The sequence below is a fragment of the Rhinichthys klamathensis genome, unplaced genomic scaffold (assembly GCF_029890125.1).
Source record: "Rhinichthys klamathensis goyatoka isolate OS25496 unplaced genomic scaffold, OSU_Roscu_1.1 h1tg000005l_1, whole genome shotgun sequence".
Classification (NCBI taxonomy): domain Eukaryota; kingdom Metazoa; phylum Chordata; class Actinopteri; order Cypriniformes; family Leuciscidae; genus Rhinichthys; species Rhinichthys klamathensis.
Genome location: NW_026606558.1, coordinates 5,529,120 through 5,555,598, shown reverse-complemented (window position 1 = coordinate 5,555,598; position 26,479 = coordinate 5,529,120). Strand labels below are relative to the sequence as shown.

At 37.6% G+C, this 26,479-nt stretch overlaps 1 protein-coding gene across 1 annotated transcript; it reads left to right on the top strand.

The window, feature by feature from the left end:
* The first annotated feature begins 942 nt into the window (after positions 1 to 942).
* On the top strand, positions 943 to 20,112 carry alx4b (ALX homeobox 4b). Its single transcript, XM_056256101.1, has 4 exons — positions 943 to 1,493; positions 9,813 to 10,120; positions 16,812 to 16,940; positions 19,600 to 20,112. Exons 1-4 carry the CDS (start codon positions 1,172 to 1,174, stop codon positions 19,915 to 19,917), a joined length of 1,077 nt encoding a protein of 358 aa, XP_056112076.1. The 5' UTR covers positions 943 to 1,171; the 3' UTR covers positions 19,918 to 20,112.
* The last annotated feature ends 6,367 nt before the right edge of the window (positions 20,113 to 26,479 follow it).

The following is a 26,479-nucleotide window of genomic DNA, read 5'->3' as shown; positions in this document are numbered from 1 at the left end:
TAAAATGTGCACATTTGATTAATACATACAAACTCTAATAAAAACATGCAAACAAAATAGACAGCTGTGACCTCAGGTGGGCGGTGGTCATGTATGACAGTGTTCTCACCCTTGTAACTCATTTGTAATCGGTGAAGCTGATGGTGTTACAGCTCAAAATGCAACTGTTCCCTAACTGAATAACAACTAGTAGCCCATGAAGCCCACAACAGTAATTCAATTGAAATAGTCAAGTCACCTTTATTTATATAGAGTTTTATACAATACAGATTCAAAGCACAAAGCAGTAATAAACAGGAAAATACTGATGCAAACCATCAAATATGAGAGACAAATTTAAATTCGGCTGTAAAGCAGCAGAAGACAATAATGTTATTATTCAGCTCAGGTCAGTTCATGTTGATTCAGTTCAGTTCAATAACTGTGTAAAGTTCATCAATTATTGATCAATGTTGATTCAATTTATATAAATGACAATTTATATCCATGTTGGAAAATGCATAATGAAACGAATAAATAGTAAACTTGCACAATTACAAAACATGTTTGTTTTTTAAATCATACTTTTTACTTTTATTTATTTTTAGGTATAATAATCAATGTTTTCAAAGGTGATTATTAAACACTACTTTACTATAACATTGTTCAACATCCTTTGACAGAAAATTGACCATCTGGCTGAATAATGATTATTGTCTAAGATATTCTCGTTTAAAATGATGCGTGTGTGTATTATGAAGGCCTGTTATGTTTGCTCGCTCCATTTTCGCGCTACTCTGTCAGTTCCGTCTTAAATCAGACTACATTAATGTCATGCGTTGTGTTCCTCACGTGTTAGTTCGAGGGGAAGCTCCTGTGCCCCACGATCTGACCTCTCATCACGACGGGACCAGTGGACACCAGGACATCATCCTCCGTTCACGCGTTTCTCTCTCTCTCTTAATCTTAAAGACGCTTTAGCATTTGCTTTTGCCTAGTCTCTGGAAAACATCTGAATCATTTTAACCAACTCCAGCTGTCGCCCTGGTGTGTGTGTGTGTGTGTGTGTGTGAGAGAGAGAGAGAGAAAGTGCGTGGCCGTCTCTGAATGAGAGGAGACTCGAGCGAGGGTGACGTTTAGATTTACACACAAAAAAAAGTTAGGATATTTTTTTCGTCAGTTTTATGTCGGTATGAACGCAGATGCGTGCGTCTCATACTGCGATATGACCTCCATGGATTCATATTATCCCTCATCGTCAGGGCAAGGAAGAGTCCAGCAGGCCAATCCTTACAGGACGTTCCAGCCGAGCGACTCCAAATACAGTCCCACTTTTCTGCCCGCCAAAGGTCAAGCTTACGGGGACAAGCCGAGGAGTCCCTTCCAGCAGGAGTGCCCTTCACTGGAGGAAAGCTCAGCCGAGAGCCCGTACAGCAAGTATCATCTGTTCATGCATAGACCCACATGCAAAACTCCCACTGAAGACAGCAAACTACAGGACATCTCGTGCTATGGTGAGTGGCATCATGTTAGATTTCATCTCTAGAGGTGACGCATTAAATTAACATGATTAAATTTCCACCCTATGTTTAGGATGTCACTGTCAGTGACAGTGTATTTTGATCACTGTATCAGAACATCTCCCGGTTGAGAGTAAAAGGAGGCCTTTAATGAGTAAGCTTCAATTTGTTCTCACATTTGTTCTAGTTCATAGGCTATGCACTTCTCGCCTTGATAAAAATTACGGTAGGCTAACACTTTATTTTAAGGTGACGTACACTTTTTACTTAGCTATAACAGTGAATAATGCGGGTAACTAACCCTAAATTAAACCCTAACCCTACTGCAACTCTATAGTAAGTAGCCTGCCCTACATCTAGGCTAGTTCATTAATATTAGGCTATAGGCCTACTCATAGGCTACTTATTTACGTCACCTTAAAATAAAGTGTTTCCAAAATTACGTTTTACATGCTTTACATTTTTAAGTAAAATCAAAGTCACAAGTTATTTTTTGCACTTTTCGACCACTTTTTAAATTAGGCTATTGATAAAGAAAGTTGAAACTTTAATATTTTAGTTAGGCTAATTACGTTGGTTATTTAGCCAGAATGACTGTCACATAAACGTGAAAGATCATAGGCAAAACAAGTAGCCTAGCCTATACTATAGCCTATCCGCGAAAATACTCTTTCGCAGCCGTCTAATTCATATAGGCTAACCGTAAAACTTTTTTTTTTGTAAATAATTATAAATAATAATCCACAATACATTTTTTGCATTTATTAAATCGAATAAAATATTTGTATTAAACTCACAATTTTTGTGTGTTTTAGGATGATAGAATTATGACTTTTCTGCTTAATGCAATGAACTGCAAAGCGTAAATTCACTTAATAAAAGTTAAACATAATTAGGCCTGGTTCATTTATTCATTCCTGTATATTACCAATAGACTTTGCCTGAGCCTCAACAGAGCGATTTATCGGCATCGTTCAGGCACTTCTGAAGGCTATTTAAATCCACACTCATTCTCGCCTGTATTTGTCTAATAGCCTACTTTTACGTTGACCATACGGACGTTGCCGAAAATTAAAATGTTCTTACTCATAAAAAAATAAATATATAGCCTAAACTATTCGGCTGGTGATCATAAACAATCAAAGCAGAAGTCATGAACAGACCTATAGATGTTGCCATGCTCAAAACGAATAAAAATATTATCATCGTCTTCTGAATTTCAAACAGTGGCATGAAAAGCCATCCTTGTGGTTGTAAATCAGGCAAGGGCTATTTACGATGCCTGATCGCAGGCAGTGAATACAGACACCGACTGTATATTCAGGCTATATAGCCTAAATATTACCCTTTCTGAACTGTCTGTTTATGACGTGAACCTAAAACGAAGTTGTGTCACTAAGAAAAAAAAAAGATGAAAAAAATTAATGAACTGTTTTGACGTGATTTAATAAATAAATATAGCATTAGCCTTATAAAATGATGTATCTAACCTTACCCGTTGTCTACCAGCACCTTTAAAACGTAGCTTATATTTGATTTACAAATGCTTTAAAAATAATTACACTGTGATTAATTCTATGGAAAGTCATTGGGAAATTATCATGCACCCAGATTATTATTAGGAATCCCCTTTAAAAGAAACAAACAAAAAAGGCTATATTATACAGCCAAGCTTTCACTCTTATTATTGTTCCAGAGCTCTTTTTGCATATATAAAATGTTTATTGTCTTCTGTAATAATAATCAGATTTGAAAAAACAATAATATACATAGGACAGGCTAAAACAATTATCAGATCTTTACAATTTCTTAAGCACAGCATAGTTCACTGTATTTTGCTACCATTGCTATGGGTGTTTGAATAAATGGATTCATTAAAAATGAAAATAAATTAATAATTAATGCTCTAAAGCAGGTGATAATTAGGGCTATTTGTAAAAAGATCATTGCAGTCCAACTGGACATAATTCTTAAATATTTTCAACGACAAAAAATAGGTTGTCAAATAGTCATCAGGCCTGAAGATACAGTATGAGATAATCACCAATAATTCCTTTCATGGGCATATTATGATGCACAGACACAGACAGCGTTTCTGTGGTTTGAGGAGAATGAACACTGGTTCCCACACCATGGTCTGTGTGCTGTAGATGTGAAGGGTAAGATCGAGCCTGACTGACCAGTCGGAGAACATCGGGAAGCCGAAAACCGCTTTTCATCCACTATTCAACACAGAGAGAAGTATGTGCACTGACTCAAGTTAACACTTTTTCAAGTGTGGATTGTAAACTTGTTATGCGATTAGATCCAAAATATAAGAGGGTGGTTTGCTCTTTCCAGCCAATCAGAACCCAGTAAAACTACAGAGTCAGTAACAAAGTGGGTTGTTCAAAACAATAAGAGCGCAACATTTCTAATTAAACCTTGCACATGACTTGAGTATAGTTATTTAAACCAGTTAAATCCTTAACAAATGCTGTAATCTCACAGTGCATTTAAAATCTGTTTTAATTTGGATACATTATTGGAAACCACAGGAAAGCATGAAACCAAAAGACCTGAGTACGGTAATTCCTGACCAGTAGGGAGAGTAGGGCATCATTCAGAGGCAGATGTGTGCTATATGGATTCCCAGAGATATCATTCATGCGTTTATGCTCAGCACCATCAGTGCCACTGGGAGGCCTAAAATGACCAGCCCTGACTGGTTTGCATAACCTTTCCTTACAAAATGACATGTGCAAATAAACCAGCATTCAACAATTGATGGGATAGTCGGTTATTAGGTAGCGAGACTTGAAGGTTTACACATTTGAATACACATGGTTTGGTAGTTAATTGTGTGGATAACAGATTTCAGAGGTGTGGCATCATGGACAAAATATTTAATGTGATAGAATAAAGTGTGTACTGCTTGTCCTTGGCACCAAAGGCCATAATACTCGATATTCAAGCAGAACTGGATGAAATATCTATCAACAATCTGATTTGTGATGCAGTCTGGAATTAAACCACACCATGTTGCTTCTTTTGGCCAAAGGAAAACTGGTCCTCTGACTGAGCCTGGTTTCTCGTTTTATCCATTTCTATAACCTTGCCACTGTCGCCTTTTGGCTTGCTTATAGTTGTGGACACTTAATAATTAGCAATATTATTGATATGACTGCACTGACACTATATTGGATGAGAACTGAATGGATGATGACCACTTTTTTCTCTAGAGCTGCTTTATAGATGATTTGAACTCATAATTCATGATCTTTACACATTATTGAACGCAACTGAATCAACACTGAACATATCAACATGTACAAAAACCTATTAAAACCATATATATATATATATATTTTTTTTAAAGACGGTACATGTTGATATAAAAATTCAGCCGTGCATAAAATAGCTACTCTTCAATGCATGCCATGAAGAGAATGTTTGCATCCTCGCCATGAGCAATTTTAAATTATAGTGAGCTTATGGGAGTGAAATCCTGGAGGCAGAAAACAGTCGCAGTTCTGCAGTATGGAAGTCAAGTGTGAGGTCATTTTTCAGGAGCTCAGATTTAACGGAAACACTGTCCTGGTTTCCCACAGAATCCACATTCCTGTGCCGGCTTTCAGGCATTGATCTTCTCACAGGAACATCTGGAAGTTTTACTTCTGCACAGATTCCTGTATCTTTAACGTACAGTATAGGGTGGACATTTTCCTCAGAATTGAAAGTTTAAATGCTCAATGAATTGCTTAACATTTTTCAATTGGAGGCCAAATGCTAGAGCGTAGATTAGAATATTTCACTATTAAAAATAACGGTTCATTATTGGCATCTATATGGTTCCACAAAGAACCTTTAATATCCATGGAACATTTCCACTCCACAAAACACTTTTTATTGTGGAAAAAGGTTCTTTAGATTCTTAACATGTTCTTCACATTAAGAAAAAAAAGTTTATTTTAAGCATTGTTCACTGAAAGGTTCATTGGGGAATCCAGAACGGTTCTTCCATGGGATCGCTGCAAAACCCCCCTTTTGGAACCCTTTATTTTTAAGTGTAACTTGTTGGTTTTGCATCAGAGTTTAACACCAGATTTGCTCTTTTGCTCATTTGCACATGATAATCTTGAATTGAATGGCATTTTTCATTATTAAAATGTCACTGGATGACACTGATTTTGGTGATTTACAGTGTGATTTATCTGGAGCTGACCAAAGCCATCAGATTCTATAAAAGCTATGGGTGTCCTGCTGCTTTACAGCTAGTTCAATTACACTTTGATGTTTCTCTCCTTGTTTCTTTCAGTGATTAAATTGCCGCTCCTAGTAAGAATCTGACCTCTGCTAATTCAAAGACACAGGCGGCTCCTTCAGGATGGAGTCAGTGTTCTCAGGGGAGTGTTTTGCCTTGGTGTGAATTCATTTTCAAAAGAGGTATTACTGTAAACACCGGTTTACAGAAAGGAGAATTCCGGTATATGTTTCTAGGCTGCAGGGCTTTTGCAATGCCAATATCAGTTGTGTAAAATATGTGATTTTTACATTATTAGATATGTTTCCAGAGGGGCAATTTGGAAAATAAGGTCCTTTAAAAATTAAATGGTCTTTATTGCATATATTGGGTTGCATGAAGAACTTTTACCATTCATGGAACCTTTCCATTCCATTTTATAGTGGAAAAGGGTTCTTTTGATTTTTAAAATGTCACTCTAAGAAGTTTATTTTAAAAACTTTTCACTTTAACAAAAGAACCTTTAACAACCATGGAACCTTTCCATTGCACAAAAGGCTCTACAAGAATAACCATTTTTTGTTAACCATCAATATTCTTGATGGGAATTTTTTACACTAAGAAAAAAAAAGGTTATTTTAAGAACTGTTGAAAGAAAAGTTCTTTGAGGAACCCCAAATGTTAGAAAGCTCTTCTATTGCATTGCTATGAAAACCCCATTTGGAACCTTTATTTTGAATGTATAGTTTGGATGTGAGCGTGTATTTGATAGTAGTTCTTCCTGTAGCTGAAATAGTAGAGCATGGTGCCAACAAAGCCATGCAAAGATCAAGGGTTTGATTCCCAGGGAATGCATGAACTTGATGAATTGTATATCTTAAAGGGGTACTTCACCACTGGCAAATGGGCTTTCAATAAAACTTGTCTGCCTGTACAGTAGAAAGGCTAGAGAAAACAGAGAAAAAAGGCTGCTGTCTTTCCTTTTGCCAGATAGGAAAACTTCAACACCCATAATGCACTGGGCATGTTGCTGTCCAAGGCCACTCCCACCAGTCTACTGATGCGCTTACCAGAGTCAAATACTGCCTTGCTTTAGTAGGAAATACTTCTTAGCAAACTTTAAATCATAATGCTGTTGACTTGTATTGTTCCCAGGTGCAAGAATTCAAAGAGAAAGCGTGAGTTACTTTCAGTTTCCAGTGAAGGATCCAGCGTTTTGTAGGCAGTGCTGCACATAATCGTGAACATGGAGTAAAATAAATCTTAATTTGTTAATTTGTAGTTAACATTTCAAACTAGATGACCACGAGCTGTGTTTTAGGCCAAACGGAGGGGGAAACAAGTAAACTTTGTTCATTTACATATACCACTGACATTGTAACAATACAAAGCCGGTTGAAAATCGGTGAAGTTACACTTTAAATGCATTATAAGTTGCTTTGGATAAAGCATCTGCTAAATGCATGTAATGTTAAGTGGATCTGGGCGTGATTAGATCTTCATAGGGGCTGATCAGGAACTTTAGTGAGCCCGTGAGCAAAATATTTCATCTACTACAAGAGGACTGTCTCTGACTTATGTGCTGTAAGTGACTGTGGCTATGGCATAAATGACGAGTAACTATTGTGCAATGAAGCTAAGTCAAGAGGCTGGGAAAATTGCGGCAAAAAGTGCTGTTATATATCAAGTGGATTTCAGTAAATTAACAGCACTTTCTTTTTTAAGAACTGTATCTGATCAAATGTATATCTCCATGCAATTGGTTAGATTCTGCGTTCTATATGGCAAGCAGAAAAAACACGGAGCATTGCTAAAATCCCCAAACATTTGGACAGTGATCAACCCAGACTATTGCTGTCAATGCGAAAATTGCAGCCAAAACCAAGGAGCTTTGGCTTTAAAATGCTAAACATGCAATGGCACTGTTTAAAAACGTGGTGGTACGCAGATTCAGCATAACATGGCCTACACAGCCAAGGAAAGACAGCAGGGTGGGACTGAAAGCGCTCACCACAGCTATTACGATGACTTCTCTGCCAAACTCAGAGACGGAGCAACAGCTATCGCTAAATATTATTACATTTTAATACTTTAATGGAATACTCTAAACAATATGGAATAAACAAACCATTGGAAAAGTTTCAGAGTGAAAATTATTTATATATGTAGTTATACAAATGATTACTTAGTTTTGTTGTCTAAGTTTTAGTTTAGAGACCGTAACAATATGGTGTGAGTGAGGAGCATGAGATGAAACAAAGAAAAACACAAAGAAACATCAAGGTTAATATCACTTGTGAACAGAATATTTGATCTCAGATTGTATCGGGTGTCTTTATGCACTTATTTAAAATATATATATATATTTTGTTCATGATGTATTGAAAAACACGTTTAAGATGGGATATGTAAGGGTTTAAAGGAGGTTAAAGGGTAGAAAAAGGGTCAATACTGTAATTATAGATGTCATTTCATAAATTAATTACATGCAGGTATTTTTTAAATGCATGTACAATTTAAAAATATGTATGGACAAAATAAGTGCATTGTATGAAACTGTTGATTTAAATTAAACATAGGGGAAAAAATAGGCCTAAATTTAAGATTTATGTATTTGAATAAAAAATATAAGATTTCCATTTTTTTTTAGAGATTATACAATTTTAACTTAAACTAATAAACTTAATGATGCAAATTTGTCAGTCGTACATTAAACGGAGATTTCTGTAATAGTACTAATAAACTAATGTGTTTTAAATACAGAATAACCAGGTTTATATATTTATCATAGTAAATCCAATTTTTTTTATCTCATACTTAACTGAATAGATTGTAAAATTTTCACAGTAACCAGGTGATTCTAAGCAATAAAAAATATGCATTTTGAAAATATGATTATTTAAATGAAATCAAATGCATTTAATTATAAACTCTGCCATTTTTTGAGTGCAGAAATATTACCCGTTAAATTTTTTTATGACTGACATATATGCATCACATCACATCAAGTTTAAGTTTTATTTTATTTTGCAATTCAAATGCATAAAATTTAAATGTAGGTTTTTTTTTAGTGTAGTAGTTAAAGACAATTAATGTAATTTTAATAGTTTTATTGTACATCATTTCCAATAAAGCTGTAATTTAATCAAATTCTGCGTGAAAACTTACTAATTGGGTTAATTTGTAATACATAAAATGATATCTATGAAATTGGAGTAATACAAAGGAGTCTGCCATTTTATATGTTTTTTTAGAATGTCAGTGTGTACGTAGGCCTAATACTATTAAACATTAGACTTATGAATGCATCCTGATCAAGATATAAAATGAACGGACAGCACACTGCTTGTGTGGTTGATGGGCTCAAACATAAGCAGAAAAAGGTTTCTAAACCGAGACTATATCACCAGTATAACTTTGACAGTTGGAAAGATGGTGTAACTGAGAACCTCAGTGCAGTGTGCGCATTATTTACTTACAATCTGGGCATGTTTGTACTTTCACCAAGATACTGATTCAGGCATCCAACCAGAAAACATATTTTCATCAGATAAAGAAAGGCTTGTTGCACATTAGAGGGCTTTGAAATGTAAGGTGACAACAGAACCCTCTTTATGTTGAAATATAGAATATTTGTATATAGGAGTAGATTAGTGTAACGGTTATGTTCTCTTTGGGACTCATATGTTGTGTTTCATCATTTGTTGCCATGGTTTTTGTTATTAGTTATTCACCTGTGTCCTGTTAATGATCTGATTTCACCTGTCTATTTAAGCCTGTGTTTTTCAGCTCAGTTTTGCCAGTCCTCGTCTGTGTTAAAAAGTTGGTTTGTTTAGCGGTTCTACTGTAGATTTCCAGTGTGTTGTTGTTATGTTCAGTAAAATAAAGACTGTTGAAATCAATCATCCTTGCTACATTTTCCTTGGTCAACTGTGACAAAGAGAGTTTTTGTGAAAGTTGTGTTCTCATGTTCAGATCAATACTTGTCTGTAATGGGTTGGGAAACAGGTTAACGTAAACCCTCTTTCTCCTCAATATTTCACACAAACACTAAAGCCACAGTTAATCCATTGAAATATGTTTGTTTCCAGGTAAAGATGGCACTGGACTGACAGACACAGAGATGCCTCAATCTGATGATCCTACAGGAATGGATGGTAGTTACATCAATCTGAAAGACACCGGGGTCAAAGGTCAAGCAGAACGCCCTGAGCTCGGCAGTCCTCTAGACAAGTGTGAGGTTGAGAGCAATAAAGGCAAGAAGAGACGGAACCGCACCACCTTCACGAGCTATCAGCTGGAGGAGCTGGAGAAGGTTTTCCAGAAGACACACTACCCCGATGTGTACGCCCGCGAACAGCTGGCCCTCAGGACGGACCTCACTGAGGCACGGGTGCAGGTGAGCCTGCTCGTCCCGCCTTTCAAAGCTTTGTTAATTACATTAAATATTTTAATCGTTTAACAGCACTAATTCTAATCGCGATTAATCGCATTAATGTCATTGTTAACATGCGATTAATCGCACATTTTTATCTATTCTAAATGTCTCTTGATTTTTTTTTTGTCCCATTATTTTTATTCATTTTAATGCTCTTATCAACATGGAGAAGTGGATCGGCTCGCTTTGTGCAAATGTTTTTTATTGAAAACAACATTGGCATATACAGTGCTCAATTTCACACTAACATTCTCACTTGGAGCAAATAATCCCTCACACAATGTAACACTGTCCATCAATAAAAGGGTGAAAGAAATCCTGACGAGGTCCTGAGATTGACGAGGGGGCGGAGAATTCGCATCAGCTGTGTGTGTGTGTGTGTTTGGCCATCATCAAGTGGTATTTCAGACTGGACGCGTTGCGATGATAGCTCAGTTCACAACGACAAAACACACAGATCGCTTTGGTCTCGTCAATGGAACCATTTGGCAACTTTTTAAAAGTAAACTTTCCATTCAGAATCTTATTGGCATCCATTTCTGCGTCTCGCGCTCTTCATCCACTCAAAACGTAACGTTAACCTACTATTTGGCCGGCTCGCGAGCCCAAACAAGTGTGTGTGGCGTGCCTGTTGTTTTGTTTCCGGTCTAGCTAGATCCGCTTGCGCTTTGGTCGACGAAGCAACAAAACGTCCTCGCGCGGCGCAAGCCATTGAAATGAATGGGTTTCATAGCGCAGCGCCGCGCATGCCGCGTCCTGTTGCAAAAGCATGTGAAAAAAACTACAAAGATTGCTAGGCCAAAAAGACCGTTAATCGCGCGATAAAAAAAATGAACGCCGTTAAAATGGGTTTGCGTAAAATGGGTTAGAATATATTTGAGATTCATATGCGCTTCAGAAGAGCTGTGGTAGTTTAAATTAAATAACCTAGAATATAAATTTTCGATTTACAACATTTGCAGCTGGTTGTGAGTTACTACAAAAATAATGATTCAGGAGCTGTTTGTCGCCGGTTTCAACTAAAAATGGCTAATCTTTTGTGTTTTGGCCATTCATTTACACCACAACGATAACTTTTGAAAGCGGGTTTCAAAGTGCACTTAAAAAAAAAAGATACTGATATTGTCTCATTGTAAACGACAAAAACGTGAATTTGTGAAAATGTGTCATGTAGGCCTATACGTGTAATAATAATAATATGTGTAATACGTAAACATAATAGGCTACGTGTATTATGTTTCTGTACAAAGTGACATCGCCAACTACTGGCCTGGCAGCAGAATACAGTGTTTAGTCATTTTTGCGGATCCGTGTGAACGGGATTGTTTTGACAACGGTCGGTGTTTCCTGTACATGAAAAACGCAAAGGAAAAAGGTTATCGTTTTTAGTACATTGTTGTTGTGTAAAAGTACTCCATTCTTCAGTTTGTAAAACTACTACTATGAATAATAAAACATGATCAGTTTTAGTTTTATTAATATATGATTCATATATTTATTAATATATTATATAAAATTATACAATATTATATTTAAAATTAGTTCATATGTTTAATAATATAATATTTGAATTGTTGTAATATTATTATTTTCAAATATTACCACAATGATTAATTTAGCCTATGACATTATATAAAATCCTACAATGATATATTGAAATTATATTTTACACTTTTATTCATATTTTATAGGCTCCCTATGACCCTACAAAGGACAAAAGGTTTGGAGAATGGTTGGATGGATAATACTTTATAGTTTTATATTAATTATTTTTTATTAGTAGTAGTAGTAGTATTGGTGGTAGTAAAATGATTATTATTATTATTATTAATATTATTTGGTAATATTCTCTTAATAATTATGATGAACAGATTGAATTTAGGTTTTTATACACACATGATAATTTGAACTAGACTGCTCAATTCATATGGATTAGTTTTTACAATCTCTTTATGAACTTTTTGAAGCGTCAAAGTGGTAGTTGTGTTGCTGTCAATGGAGGAAAACTCTCAGATATCATCAAAACGATCTTCATTTGTGTTCTGAAGATGAACGATAGTCTTATGTGTTTGACATGAGGGTGAGAAATTAATGACAGAATTTTTTATTTTTGGGTGAACTATCCCTTTAATAAATTTGCCCATTTTTAAATCTATTCCTCAGAAGTCCACAGGTTTCCCCCGAAGTCTATAGATCCTGCTCTGCTAAAGAGAACAATAGTCTCTGCTGTGCATAACACAGATCTCTATTCTCACATCATGACAGAGAAGCTGGACCCACACCACTTCTAGTCATGTTTAATGTACCTCTCTACACCACAGTGTTTAAGGATGTTAAGAAGAGTTAGGGAGAAAAAAACACACACACGTTCTCTGGCAGTTGAAGAAAACAGTTTGAGATGCCATTGAGAATTTCCATGCAGAGAATGAGGCATCGTCAGGAACCTGGCCATGTTTTGAAGGTACAGTGGAGTAACTGCATGCGTTCTGAGTCACACACACACACACACACACATGAGTCTAATTACCCCTGTAGGCTGACAACACAGTGCAGACTCTGTTGAGTGACTACAGGGTTCGACCCGTTTTTCAAAAACATACCTACAGACATACGCAATTGTGATGATCGCTTTCCTCCCCAGCGCTGTTGCTCTGCTCTCTCTATCAAACAGGACTTTTTCCCTCAACACACTGTAATAGAGGATGTTTTGGATGACATCATATATAGTTTTAGTCCTCGGGTCGGGACATACTTGCTTGCAACATACATTTTGGATATATGTTTTGGTATCTTTTCATGCTCAAAACCTTATGCGAGCGCATATGTGTAGTGACGCACTTATGCATTATGAGTGTCCTTAGAGTATGTGTGTGTCTGTGGATCTGCACAAGGGTCCCCTGCTCTCATCTGTGGGTCTCTTGAGAGGTCAGCGGGGGCAGCTCTGGAGAGCCGGGGGCTTAGGCGTCAGGAAATTAAACATGAAATGTAAACAAACTCCAGCCTGAACAATTCTCCTCTTTCACTTTCTAACATCCTCCCTTTAGAATTTGAGTTTGAAGAAAAGAAAGAGCAAAGGAGAAAGTTTGTATGTGAGAATGATGAAAAAAAAAACACGAAGACGTAAACTCAGAAAAAAGTCAGAATTTAAGATATTAAATCAAAAGTGCTAAATATAAACCCACATTTGCGGGAAATAAATGGGCAATTCTAAAAAAAAGTCCAAGTTGTGAGATATAAACTCGGAATTGTTAAAGGGTTAGTTCACCCCAAAATGAAAATTCTGTCAGTAATTACTCTCCCTCATGTTGTTCAAGCCCGTAATACTTTCGTTCATCTTCGGAACACAAATTAAGATATTTTTTATTAAATCTGAGAGGTGGATCACTCCTCCATAGGCTTCTTAAGGGATCGAAACTGACCGGCCCAAAAGTTATGAAAGACATCGTTAAACTAGTCCGAGTGACTACAGTGGCTCAATCTTAAGTTTATCAAGCGACGAGAATACTTATTGTGCGCAACAAACAAACAAAAATAACGACTTTATTCAACTAATCATTTCCTTTTCTGTACGGCCGTGATATTTCACATAGTGATATTGTGTAAAGCTTGTAGGTTGCACGTCACACGCAGGCTCACTATTGGCCGACGCTGGTCATGTGTGTGATGCGTGTGATGTACAACCTAGAAGCTTTGCGCAGTTTCACTACGTGAACTCACTCGAGGTCCACAGGGAAGGAAATGATTAGTTGAATAAAGTCGTTATTTTTGTTTGTTTGTTGCGCACAAAAAGTATTCTCGTCGCTTGATAAACTTAAGATTGAGCCACTGTAGTCACTCGGACTATTTCAACGATGTCTTTCATAACTTTTGGGCCGGTCAGTTTCGATCCCTTAAGAAGCCTATGGAGGAGTGATCCAGCTCTCAGATTTAATCAAAAATATCTTAATTTGTGTTCCGGAGATGAACGAAAGTCTTACGGGGTTGGAACAACATGAGGGTGAGTAAATACTGACAGAGTTTTCATTTTTGGGTGAACTAACCCTTTAAAAATAAAGTCTAAATTGTGAGATTAAATGTCGCAATTACGTAGGTTACCTTGTGCAGATTCAACGTATGAATAAGATCGTTAAATTTATATGAATTGGCCACCACTTCGCCAAAATGTAAAATAGTTACGAATACTTTTTTTGTCTATAATTGAATGCCTTGCAGTCTGCTCAGATGGTTTAGAATAGTTATTAAACTTAGGGGCCGTTTACACAATACTCTTTTCAACTAAAAACGGGGAAAAAAGTGTGCGTTTTTGGAAAGATTTTGGACAAAATTGTGCGTTTTGGTCATTAATTTTACAGGACAACAGCATTTTGGGGGCCTGAAAAAGCAAACTTTTGAAAATGGGTTTCAAGTGCAAGTTTTTGAAACCAATACGGTTATCATCTCTGTGTAAACCACAAAAACGTGGATTTGTGAAAACTGCGACGTCATGCACATGCGTACACGTTCAGTCTGTTGGCGTCTAGTTTACAAAGTGACATCGCCAACTACTGGCCTGGCATGAATGATGCAGTGTTTTTAGTGTTTTTTTGCAGATCCGTGTGAACGGAGATTGTTTTGACAATGTTGTCTGCATGTGTAAAATGCAAAGAAAAAACGTTTCCTTTTCTAGTATATTGACAGAATGTTCCGGCTTTCAGTGTTTTCACTGTTATACGGTAGGGGGCGATATTACGCATCTTCTGAAAGAGTGCAGAATCTCCTGATCAAAACGCATGCGGAAAAAAAAGCAGAAACAAAGCTTTACTTTCGCACATGATAGTCTTTGGGGGAAAAAAATGGATTTTCAAACTTCTGTTTAAAAAAAAAAAAAAAGACATCATGAAGCTAGAATAAAACATTTTTGTTTTTTGTATGTTTTTGTTTAAAAGAAGAGCTTCTGTTCTTTCTTTTGATATATTGCATGTTCAGATATTCATACAACAAAACATTCTGGGAAACATGAAAGTTTTGTGAAAATGATAAAAAAAAGGCTGGAAACTTAAAAAAAACGCTGGCGGCGAAAAAGTTATCGTAAAATAGCATTTACGTGTAGATTGTCCTTCAATTTATCTTCAAAACATTTCCACCCTTGTAGAGGAAAGAGGAACAACATAAACTAAGAATACAGATGCTGCTCGGCTCATTGATCATTGGTCATTATCTCTGATTACTCTTCGTAGACCAAGGAAAAACAATATAAACGTCCAAAGAGACGGGGATTAAATTACAAAGATTCTCAAAACAGATGACATGATCATAATGGCACTTGGAGGTCAGGAGCAGGACGTGACATCGGCCTGGACGATCAAATTACTTTGTATACAATTGGCCTCTATAGGACAACTTAAACTGATTCAAGCAATATATTTTGTAACTCAAATAAAGATAAGTTGAAATGCATTGTATCTTTTGTACCTTTTTAAGGTTCCCCATTCATGTGAACTCAGTGCTCCATATTCTGTTACCCTTCCATAATATGTCTGGGGCTCTTGGGGCTTATGGAAACTGTAATGTGATTGGACAGGGATACACCTCACAATCCAAGTTTATCTCAGTGCTAGGGACAGATTGAAAAAAAGCTCCCCTCGAAAACGAGATGTCACATCTCAAGGGGTTTTCCTCTTAACAATACATTTTGAAATTGGCAACTGCCCTTTGAAATAGTCAACTGTTTAAACATGGGAGTCATCTTCCTTCCTAAATTACACACCCGAGACAAGTAGCCTATTCGTTTGGTCCAGTGGTGATTGTGAACATCTCAGATGTTGTTAGTTTAACTGACAGGTTAGTTAACCTATTTTAACTGACATTTAAAAAAATGTGTGTTTTTTGTCACTTGTGTAGAAACATTCTCTGTCATATACTGTGAAGGGATGGCAATGTCTGAGGGTGAAACTTGACAGGATCATATTGAAAAACAAACATCTATAATATAAATACTAGGAATGTCTCATTTGAACACGTGCACGTCTGTTGCAGACTTTACTTTGCAGATTACAAGTCAGTAATGAATGAGATGAGGTAAATGTCAAAAAATGTCTTCTGCAACAACAGAATAAAACATTGTATCCGGTCAAATTTGAAACAATAATCAAGCAACAAACTGGATTCTAAACCAATTACGTGTATTTACAAATCATAAAATATCAAAAGTTCAAAACACGTGTTGAGGTCTGCCAGCACGCAGGCAGCTGTGGTTTGGGGCTGTTGGTTTGTGTGGTGGTGCACTAACAGAAGATCAGAACTGGCCTCATTGTGATTGATGAGGTGGACCTGCTCCAGACATGAGCGAGGCTGAGAAGTGCAGAGCTGCAACCTGTGCTGGCAGGCGAGAGTTCAGATCCGTACATTAAAGACATCAGCTGAGGAACCGTGCAGTGCTTTCATGTGCCTCACGATTGATGCTTTGGCATGGGCTCAGTTCAGTCACAGGGAGAAAGCCAGCTCTCTGTAGATCTTTAGTAATAATGGTCTGTGTATAAACGGCTTTGAGAATTTGCATTTAGTACCAATTTAGAAGTAGCATGAAGAAAACCTGTACCTGTATTCACTCCAAATCTTGGGATTTTGCAGATAGATATTTCAAATAATCCGATTTTTGGTTCATTTCCTACAGGTGTGGTTTCAGAATCGCCGGGCCAAATGGAGAAAGAGAGAACGCTTTGGTCAGATGCAGCAGGTTCGGACGCACTTCTCAACGGCATATGAGCTTCCTCTTCTTACACGACCAGAAAATTATGCACAGGTAAAAGGAAAATCTGTACTACCAATCATACAGTAGATTTGACACCAACAACATGTTTGCGATTGCTTTTACACAGCAGTTTAATGAAAAATAATTTTAAATTTGCTTCTTACATTATAGACACAATATTTACAGTTACTTTGTTTTTGCACCGAAGAAAATCCAAACAAAGAAAAGCATTATCCAACACGAGTAATCAATGTTTTTAAAATATCGGTGGAGTGAATGATTCAGTGAGTCACTCATAAAGACAGTTGTTTCATTCCTGAATCTTAAGAGTTTTTGAAAGAAATGGTTGAGTGAACAATTCAGTGACTCACACGTAAAGATGGAGGCTGCATCTGAAAAGGCATTCTCTTTGAGGAGGAACTTCTATTGAGTAATTACTTTGTGATCTGTTTTTTGATATATATATACACTCACCGGCCACTTTATTAGGTACCCCATGCTAGTAACGGGTTGGACCCCCTTTTGCCTTCAGAACTGCCTCAATTCTTCGTGGCATAGATTCAACAAGGTGCTGGAAGCATTCCTCAGGGAGTTTGGTCCATATTGACATGATGGCATCACACAGTTGCCGCAGATTTGTCGGCTGCACATCCATGATGCGAATCTCCCGTTCCACCACATCCCAAAGATGCTCTATTGGGTTGAGATCTGGTGACTGTGGAGGCCATTTTAGTACAATGAACTCATTGTCATGTTCAAGAAACCAATTTGAAATGATTAGAGCTTTGTGACATGGTGGAAGTAGCCATCAGAGGATGGGTACATGGTGGCCATAAAGGGATGGACATGGTCAGAAACAATGCTCAGGTAGGCCGTGGCATTTAAACGATGCCCAATTGGCACTAAGGGGCCTAAAGTGTGCCAGGAAAACATCCCCCACACCATTACACCACCACCACCAGCCTGCACAGTGGTAACAAGGCATGACGGTTCCATGTTCTCATTCTGTTTACGCCAAATTCTGACTCTAACATCTGAATGTCTCAACAGAAATCGAGACTCATCAGACCAGGCAACATTTTTCCAGTCTTCAACTGTTCAATTTTGGTGAGCTCTTGCAAATTGTAGCCTCTTTTTCCGATTTGTAGTGGAGATGAGTGGTACCCGGTGGAGTCTTCTGCTGTTGTAGCCCATCCGCCTCAAGGTTGTGCGTGTTGTGGCTTCACAAATGCTTTGCTGCATACCTCGGTTGTAACGAGTGGTTATTTCAGTCACTGTTGCCCTTCTATCAGCTCGAACCAGTCTGGCCATTCTCCTCTGACCTCTGGCATCAACAAGGCATTTCCGCCCACAGAACTGCCGCTCACTGGATGTTTTTTCTTTTTCGGACCATTCTCTGTAAACCCTAGAGATGGTTGTGCGTGAAAATCCCAGTAGATTAGCAGTTTCTGAAATACTCAGACCAGCCCTTCTGGCACCAACAATCATGCCACGTTCAAAGTCACTCAAATCAACTTTCTTCCCCATACTGATGCTCGGTTTGAACTGCAGGAGATTGTCTTGACCATGTCTACATGCCTAAATGCACTGAGTTGCCGCCATGTGATTGGCTGCTTAGAAATTAAGTGTTAACGAGCAGTTGGACAGGTGTACCTAATAAAGTGGCCGGTGAGTGTATATTAGTACAGTGTAAAACATGTATGTAGCCTACACAACAAGTGCATTGTATAAAATGATGTTTTTGAATGTTAGTACATAGTAGACACTTAGGCCCCTATTTTGACGATCTAAAACGCAAGTATCAAGCGCAAAGCGCAAGTAACTTTGTGGGCGGATCTCGGCGCTGTTGCTATTTTACCGGTGGGAAAAATGACTCTTGCGCTCGACGCAAATCTAAAAGGGGTTGGTCTGAAGTAGCTTCATTATTCATAGGTGTGGTTTGGGCGTAACGGGAAATAAACCAATCAGAGCGTCATCTCACATTCCCTTTAAGAGCATGATGAACGAGGTGCGCTTGTTCCATGGCGCAATACTATTATAACGGCGCATTTACCAGGCGCGCTTCAGAATCGGTTCACAGCCGAGGAGATCGATGTTCTCGTCAGGGCTGTAAAAGAAAGAGAGGTGACATTGGGGATGGGACAAACCCACCCAAATTAGCTTCGGTTAAACATGCATATAATAATTTTGGTAAATGTGTAAGCTTTATACCTATTTTTCCCATTGTCACGGACACAACAATGATTTCCCTCGTGTTTTAATACTTTTCCTTATCATAATGTAAAGTAAAATGCATCTGTGTAGATGAGAGAATCATCTACAGTGTATTCGCGTTGTTCACACTCTGTATTATGGCCAAGCATGCGCGCTTAAAATAGCATCTGAATGTACGCGCAACGCGCCACTGACTTTAGACTAGGTTTTTTCTGGTCAGTGGCGCAATTGTTTTCTGGAACTGCAAAATAGCACCAGGGATTGTTTGCGCCGGAACACGCCTCCTTTTTTGTGCTGAACCGCCCAGGGAGCGCAAGTTCATTCCCTAGTTTACCGCAGGCGTCTGTGGAGGGAAAAGTCTGCTTTGCACGGGTGCAAAATACGAATGATACATGCGTCAGTGTACAAAGTAAATTGCGCTGGGTCCAAGATAGGGCCCTAAATGTGATGTAGGACCGGGTTTACATGCGTGTTTTTCTTTTGTATTTTCCTTTAGATTCAGAACCCATCTTGGCTAAGTGGCAGCAGTGCCGCCTCCCCAGTGCCTGGCTGTGTGGTTCCTTGTGATTCTGTATCTTCCTGCATGAGCCCTCACCCTCACTCCGCTAGTGGCGTGACTGATTTCCTCGGTATGCCAAGCCCTGGTGGGAACATGGGACAGACACACATGGGCAGTCTTTTTGGCAACTCTGGAATGGGCGTAACCATGAATGGTTTTGATCTCAGCGTCGAACCAGATCGCAAATCCTCCAGCATCGCCAGCTTGCGCATGAAGGCGAAAGAGCACAGTGCCGCGATCACATGGGCCACATGATGCCTTCATCTGGGACACAGAAGACCAGACAACCTCAGCCCTAAGCTGTCAGCACTAATGAGGTGAAAGTAATGCCATCTGGAGCCAATATGAACATGAGAAATGGAGGCTCGAAGCTTTAAAACACTTGGAGATTTCATTTTGAATTTTTGGAGGAAGTGGATGTGCAGTGGGAGTTTGAATGTGTGGAAACCGATGGGCCAGTTTCAAAATAGAGACTGTACTGAAAAATATATAAGTATATACTAAATATATAATGACTTCCCATGTCTCACAATTGAAAAAAAAAATCAGTATGCACTATTTTAAAACAAAATTAAATTAAATTTAAATGAAAGAAGAAAGCATCAGTTCTTATGCACTATAGGCTCAAACCATTCAGTCAGGATTGAGCAGAATACAGAACAAGTGCTTCCCATCCAATAGATCCATAAGGTGTGAGAGCCTTTATATATTAGCCGATGAAGTACCAGGTTTGGTCCTCTTCGTCTTTGCTATGCCAAACAGGCCCATTCTGTCCAGCTGAAGCTCCAGAAATACTCCCTTTTTATCACAGCCACATTCTCTAAACCAGAGGTAATAGGACATTGTTTCCAGATAAATGGGGGAATGTTGTGTTTGTTTTGGGTTAACAGGACGCAGCTCTATCGGTTGGAACATAAGCCTAACTTCATTAATTTCCTGGCTCCATCAGTTCCTTTGCACCAGCGACAGATCTAGTTTCTCCCGCTGCAGGGAGGGTCATCGCCCAAAACCTCTGCTTCTTTTCAACACGGAACTCTGCGTATCATGAAATATGAAGAAGAGACTCTAGGTCTGGTGCCATTCGGGTTCTTAGCCAGTAATGTGCTGCAAACTCAATTATTTTTTGTTTTTTAAGAAAGGTACTTTGATAGTTCACCAAAAAATTTACATTCTGTCATTAATTACTCACCCCCATGTTGACCGTAAAACTAATGTGAATAAAATCTGAAAATGATTCTGTTCATCATATAAAGCGATTGTGTCCCTTCAAAAAAATTGGATTAAACACCTCAATTCATATGGATTAGCTTTAAGATCTCTTTATGAACTTTTTGATGCATAGCTGTCAATGGAGAGACAGAAAACTCTCAGATTTCTTTGGAAATATCATTATTTGTGTTCTGAATATGATGACATCTTACAGGTCTGGAGCGGCATGAGGGTGAGTAATTAATGACAGAATTCAATTTTTGGGGGGTGAACTATCACTTTAAGGCCCGTTCGCCTCAAGGACGATAACTTTAACGACAACGAAATATATTGTTCTAAAACTAAACATAAAAGAATTGCAGAGTTTAGACCCCAACTATAATGACCACAACTACGATAACGGCACAGAGACCCGATAACGTTAGAATCACTGTCAGAACAATTTCCCCCCCCCAGCTGATGAACGGTAAAAACATGACAGCCAATCAGAATCCATCCTGCTTTTAAGAGCTCGAGCATTTAAAGTGGCAGGCGACAAAACAAAAGCAGAACGCTATATCGTTACAGTTATCATTCTTGGTCTCGTAAAATGGGACTAAAGGCCCATTCACACCATGTTTAAACATCTAAATGAAGATAGCAGAGTATATTAAATCGATTTTGAAGAAATCTCATTCTGTAAATCAGTAAAATCTCATTCTGTAAAAAGGCACTTTCCTGATTGAGATTAGCTAGAGCGTCGTTCAAAACACAATGGGTCTTTCACTTCTAAATGTTGGAGACAGAATGTAACGGAGGGAGGTCATTGTGTGTATATTCAGAGAGGGCATAACTCTTTTCTTCTTGCTCCTCTTCCTCAGTTTAAATACTACTGAGACATGCAGTTAAATATATATTATCATCCGGTCTTTGCGTTTGTACAGCATGCACTTTTAATAATATGGTGATTTGCTTATGCTTACTATGTGTGTTTGGATTAAATGAGTGATGTAGTTTTGCTGGTTTGATTGTTATTCTTGATAACATAACTAATTTTCTTTTGTAAAAAAAAAAAAAATTAAATTCTGTGCTGAGAATACTGCACACGTTTATACTGTATGTGTCTCATGAAATTCAGGCAATAACAAGCTGTTGTAAAATACAAAGCATATTTCTGTATAATAGTGTCTGTATCTGAATTAAAGTGATTATGGGATCACTTGCAACCAACTAAACACATTTAAAGCTGTTACAAACACACCTACTTTATTTTATTCTTTGAGAAGATAGTTTGTATTTTAAACTCAAAAAGTGTTGTAGACCAAATTGAATACTATTGTTATTTCAAATCATCCCTTTTCGAGCAGTGTGAGCTTATGACCAATTGTTTCTGTATAATATAGGCTAAACCCTAAAAATACAGTCTAGTTAATCATTGGAATGTATGGATTTTAATAAACGTTTCACATGGTTAAAAAAAAAAAAAGAAGAAAGAAAGAAAGAAAAAGCTGAATCAGGGAAAGGGTGTGAAAAGAGGAAGAATGATTTACATTCAGCAAATAAACAGTTCCCAACACCAGTGGATTAGACAGAAGAGACAGTTGCAACTGCTTTCCAATCCTATTTTAATCCATTATATTTATAGCCATCTAGAGGAATTCAAGACATTGCACATGGAAATGTGTGCCTGCATGTCAGGTAGGTCATCTATTGGCTAAAGGATGCCTATTGAAATTAAATAGACAGCCAAAAATGTGATGGATTGTAATAATTTAGTTTATTTGTCGTGTTGAAAGCATGAAAAGGCCAGTGGACATGGATAAAATGAATGCACTAAAATGAGCATTTCACGCTGAGTGCCAGAGTTCAGCATATTTCACAGGAATAAGGAGCAAACTTTGTCGTCTTCTGCGTTGAGCAACAGTTTTGGTCTGCATCCAGAGCTGTAAGGAGACAGCCAACACAAAGCTTGTCACCCAATAAAACCTCCACTGGGACCTGACAGCCTTCCAGATGAGCCTGGATCCCTCCCAAATAAATCCATCAGGGAAGATGTCTGGCACTCGCACAACCCATTTTACTTTCTCACTCGCTGAACGGTCCGATCCCTTCGCTCTTCTTACATTTCTGGCAGAATGTCAGTCCCTTGGGCTTTGCTAAACTCTCTCCATCTCACACGCACAAAACAGAAAGCAAACGCAGACAAAGATAAAGGAGTTTACGACTTAAGAAACAGTGTAGGTGATAGAATGGAGAAAATAGGAGAAAAGCACTGCATTGAACTCTGTAAAATATGTCAGGCAGGTTCTATACCTGGAAAACACACATTAATGGCTGTTTAATCCACCAGATCACATGTAAATCTTCCTTGCACATACACACTCTGTTCATTTCATAATCAAAGAAACAGGCCGTGAAACTGCATATTTCTTACTTTCAAAATTTTTTCAAGATGTTGCAAATCTTTTTTTTTTTTTTTTTACAGAAATACTATTAACTATTAACATTTCTATGACCTGCCTTTGTTTGTTTGTTTATTGTTGTTGTTGTGTGTGTGTGGTCCTGGTAAACCCTACATTATAGGGACAAAATGTCCATCTTATATTACCATCTGGCATTGTTGGTCCCCATGAGGAAAACCGCTCATAAATCTTATCTTATCATCATCTTATAAAGTGATGTTTGTTTGTTTTTTACAAAATGCAATATGCAGACAGTTTTCTGTGACAGATAGGTTTAGGGGTAGGGTTAGAATATACAGTTTGTACAGTATACAAATCATTATGTCTATGGAAAGTCCCAATAAAACATGAAAACACGTGTGTGTGTGTGTGTGTGTGTGTGTGTGTGTGTGTGTGTGTGTGTGTGTGTGTGTGTGTGTGTGTGTGTGTGTGTGTGTGTGTGTGTGTGTGTGTGTGTGTGTGTGTGTGTGTGTGTGTGTGTGTGTGAATTGTATTTACTTACCCTCACGTCATTGCAAACCTGTATGACTTCCAGTGGTCAGTGTGAATGATCACGACTTGGTGACTTAAAGGGTTAGTTCACCCAAAAATGAAAATTCTGTCAGCAATTACTCTCCCTCATGTTGTTCCAACCCCGTAAGACTTTCGTTCATCTTCGGAACACAAATTAAGATATTTTTGATGAAATCTGAGAGCTGGAAATCTGAGAGCTCCATAGGCTTCTTAAGGGATCGAAACTGGCCGGCCCAAAAGTTATGAAAGACATCGTTAAAATAGTCCGAGTGACTACAGTGGCTCAATCTTAAAGGAGAACTCCGGCGCAAAATGAACCTTTGGTCTAATTACACATTGTTACCTAGTCAACCGTTCTCTGAGATTTGTTTTCATGATTATCGAATGTAAAGAGTTTTATCTCTAAAAACTGTTTAGCCTATAACGCTAGTATATTGGGCATAGAGTAATGGCAAATAAAAATCGCTAGTTAATACCACTAACTAGGCTCAAAATAGCCCCACACTAACACGGTAGCATAATGAGGGTCCCTACATGCAAACCGAAGCATTGAGAACTTTGTCAGAGTCCAGACAGTTTAATAAGAAGATACTTTATAAAGACAGTCCACTTCGCGAATACAGGCAGGAGCCATCTTTGAAAAACAGTCTCGACAAGTCAAACTATGAACGCCGATCCAAGTCCCGATCTAAGTCTCTCTTTTTAAAATTATTTTTATTTATTTATTTTCTGTGTTGCGTTCAGTGCTTCTCGTATGCACTCAGTGCTTTCTTCCGGAAACAACGGACCATATGCGATTCCAAGACACAGTTCAGCTCACTTGGATCGGCGTTCGTAGTTCTACTGGTCGAGACTGTTTTTCAAAGATGGCTCCTGCCTGTATACGCGAAGTGTAGGCTACTATCTTTATAAAGTATCTTCTTATCAAACTGCCTGTACACTTACAAAGTTCTCAATGCTTCGGTTTGCATGTAGGGGACCCTCATTACGCTACTGTGTTAGTGTGGGGCTATTTTGAGCCTTGATAGTGGTATTAACTAGCGATTTTTTTGCCATTATTCTATGCCCAATATACTAGCGTTATACTAGCGTTAAAGGCTAAACATTTTTTAGAGATAAAACTCTTTACATTCGATAATCATGAAAACAAATCTCAGAGAACGGTTGACTAGGTAACAATGTGTAATTAGACCAAAGGTTCATTTTGCGCCGGAGTTCTCCTTTAAGATTGAGCCACTGTAGTCACTCGGACTATTTTAACGATGTCTTTCATAACTTTTGGGCCGGTCAGTTTCGATCCCTTAAGAAGCCTATGGAGGAGTGATCCAGCTCTCAGATTTCATCAAAAATATCTTAATTTGTGTTCCGAAGATGAACGAACGTCTTACGGGGTTGGAACAACATGAGGGTGAGTAATTACTGACAGAATTTTTTTTTTTTGGGTAAACTAACCCTTTAAGGATGCAATGAGATATATTTTCATTTTTGGGTGAACTATCCCTTAAAGTTTCTATTTGTTTAGATGACTGGCTGAAGATATCTCACTATGATACGCCCACCAGGAGCATCTGATGTTTATGTGATGATGACGAAATATAACAATGAATCCCCAGACAAATAGAAACATTTGCTTTCAAGGAAAAATAATGCCGAATTTTCTTCATGATCTATGATCTCTCAATAGAAATTCAAAAAGATCTATATTATTCAATTTATAACAAGTATGATCATATTACAGGTTCTAAATCCTTTATCATTTATTTTGAAGACTTTGCTAACCGTCAATTTAATTGACCTGATCCTGTTTAATGGTGGTGTGAAATAATTGTTTCCCCTCACAGCCACATGAGGGCAGCAGACTTCTCCTCAGCAAATTTAATATTAAAAACAAAGTTTACTAAACCAACAAACCTGTGCTGTAGTATCTACTACACCGAATTTTATTACAATTCCATTGAAGTGTTAACCACACTTAAAAGTGTATGAATGTCTTTACGAAATAAACACCAATGGCGTAAAAAGAATATACCACAAACACACTTGTCAAGCAAAACATTTAACAACAACAACAAACACTTTTTATGTTTCAAATGATAACCTACTGCTCCAAATGAAGAAAATGTGTTTGGACACATTCTGATTGTCAAACGTTAAACATGTTCATAATGTAGACACTTGTTAAAAGTTGTAGAACTTATGTAAGACAAATAGTTTTGAGAAAAAAAAAATCTAACACCTAGTTTTCAAAATGCTACTAGGTTCGATATTTTGTATATAATGTAATGACATTCATACATTTTAAGTGACTTATATCCATTGCTGTGTGCTATTTTTATTGGCTTCTGAGATTGTTTGTTGGTCTCACCCTCAGCCACTGTATTATGTGCCATGTTACCGCATTTCTTCTTAGACTGCAATTAAGTTTAAAACAAATACATACTCAAAAAATGAGGCAAATACGTGAAGTAGAGAGAAACAAAGAATTCATGTCATCTTGTTGGTCAAAAAAGTCAAAAGATCTCTTGTTTTTAATGTTTCATGATGTATGTAATTGCTACAGTAATAACACATTTCTTTTCTTTTTTCTTTGGTTGTGGAAACCATTAAATAAATCAAGTTTTAGTTTTAGTTAAGAAAAGAATCTGAACAGAAGG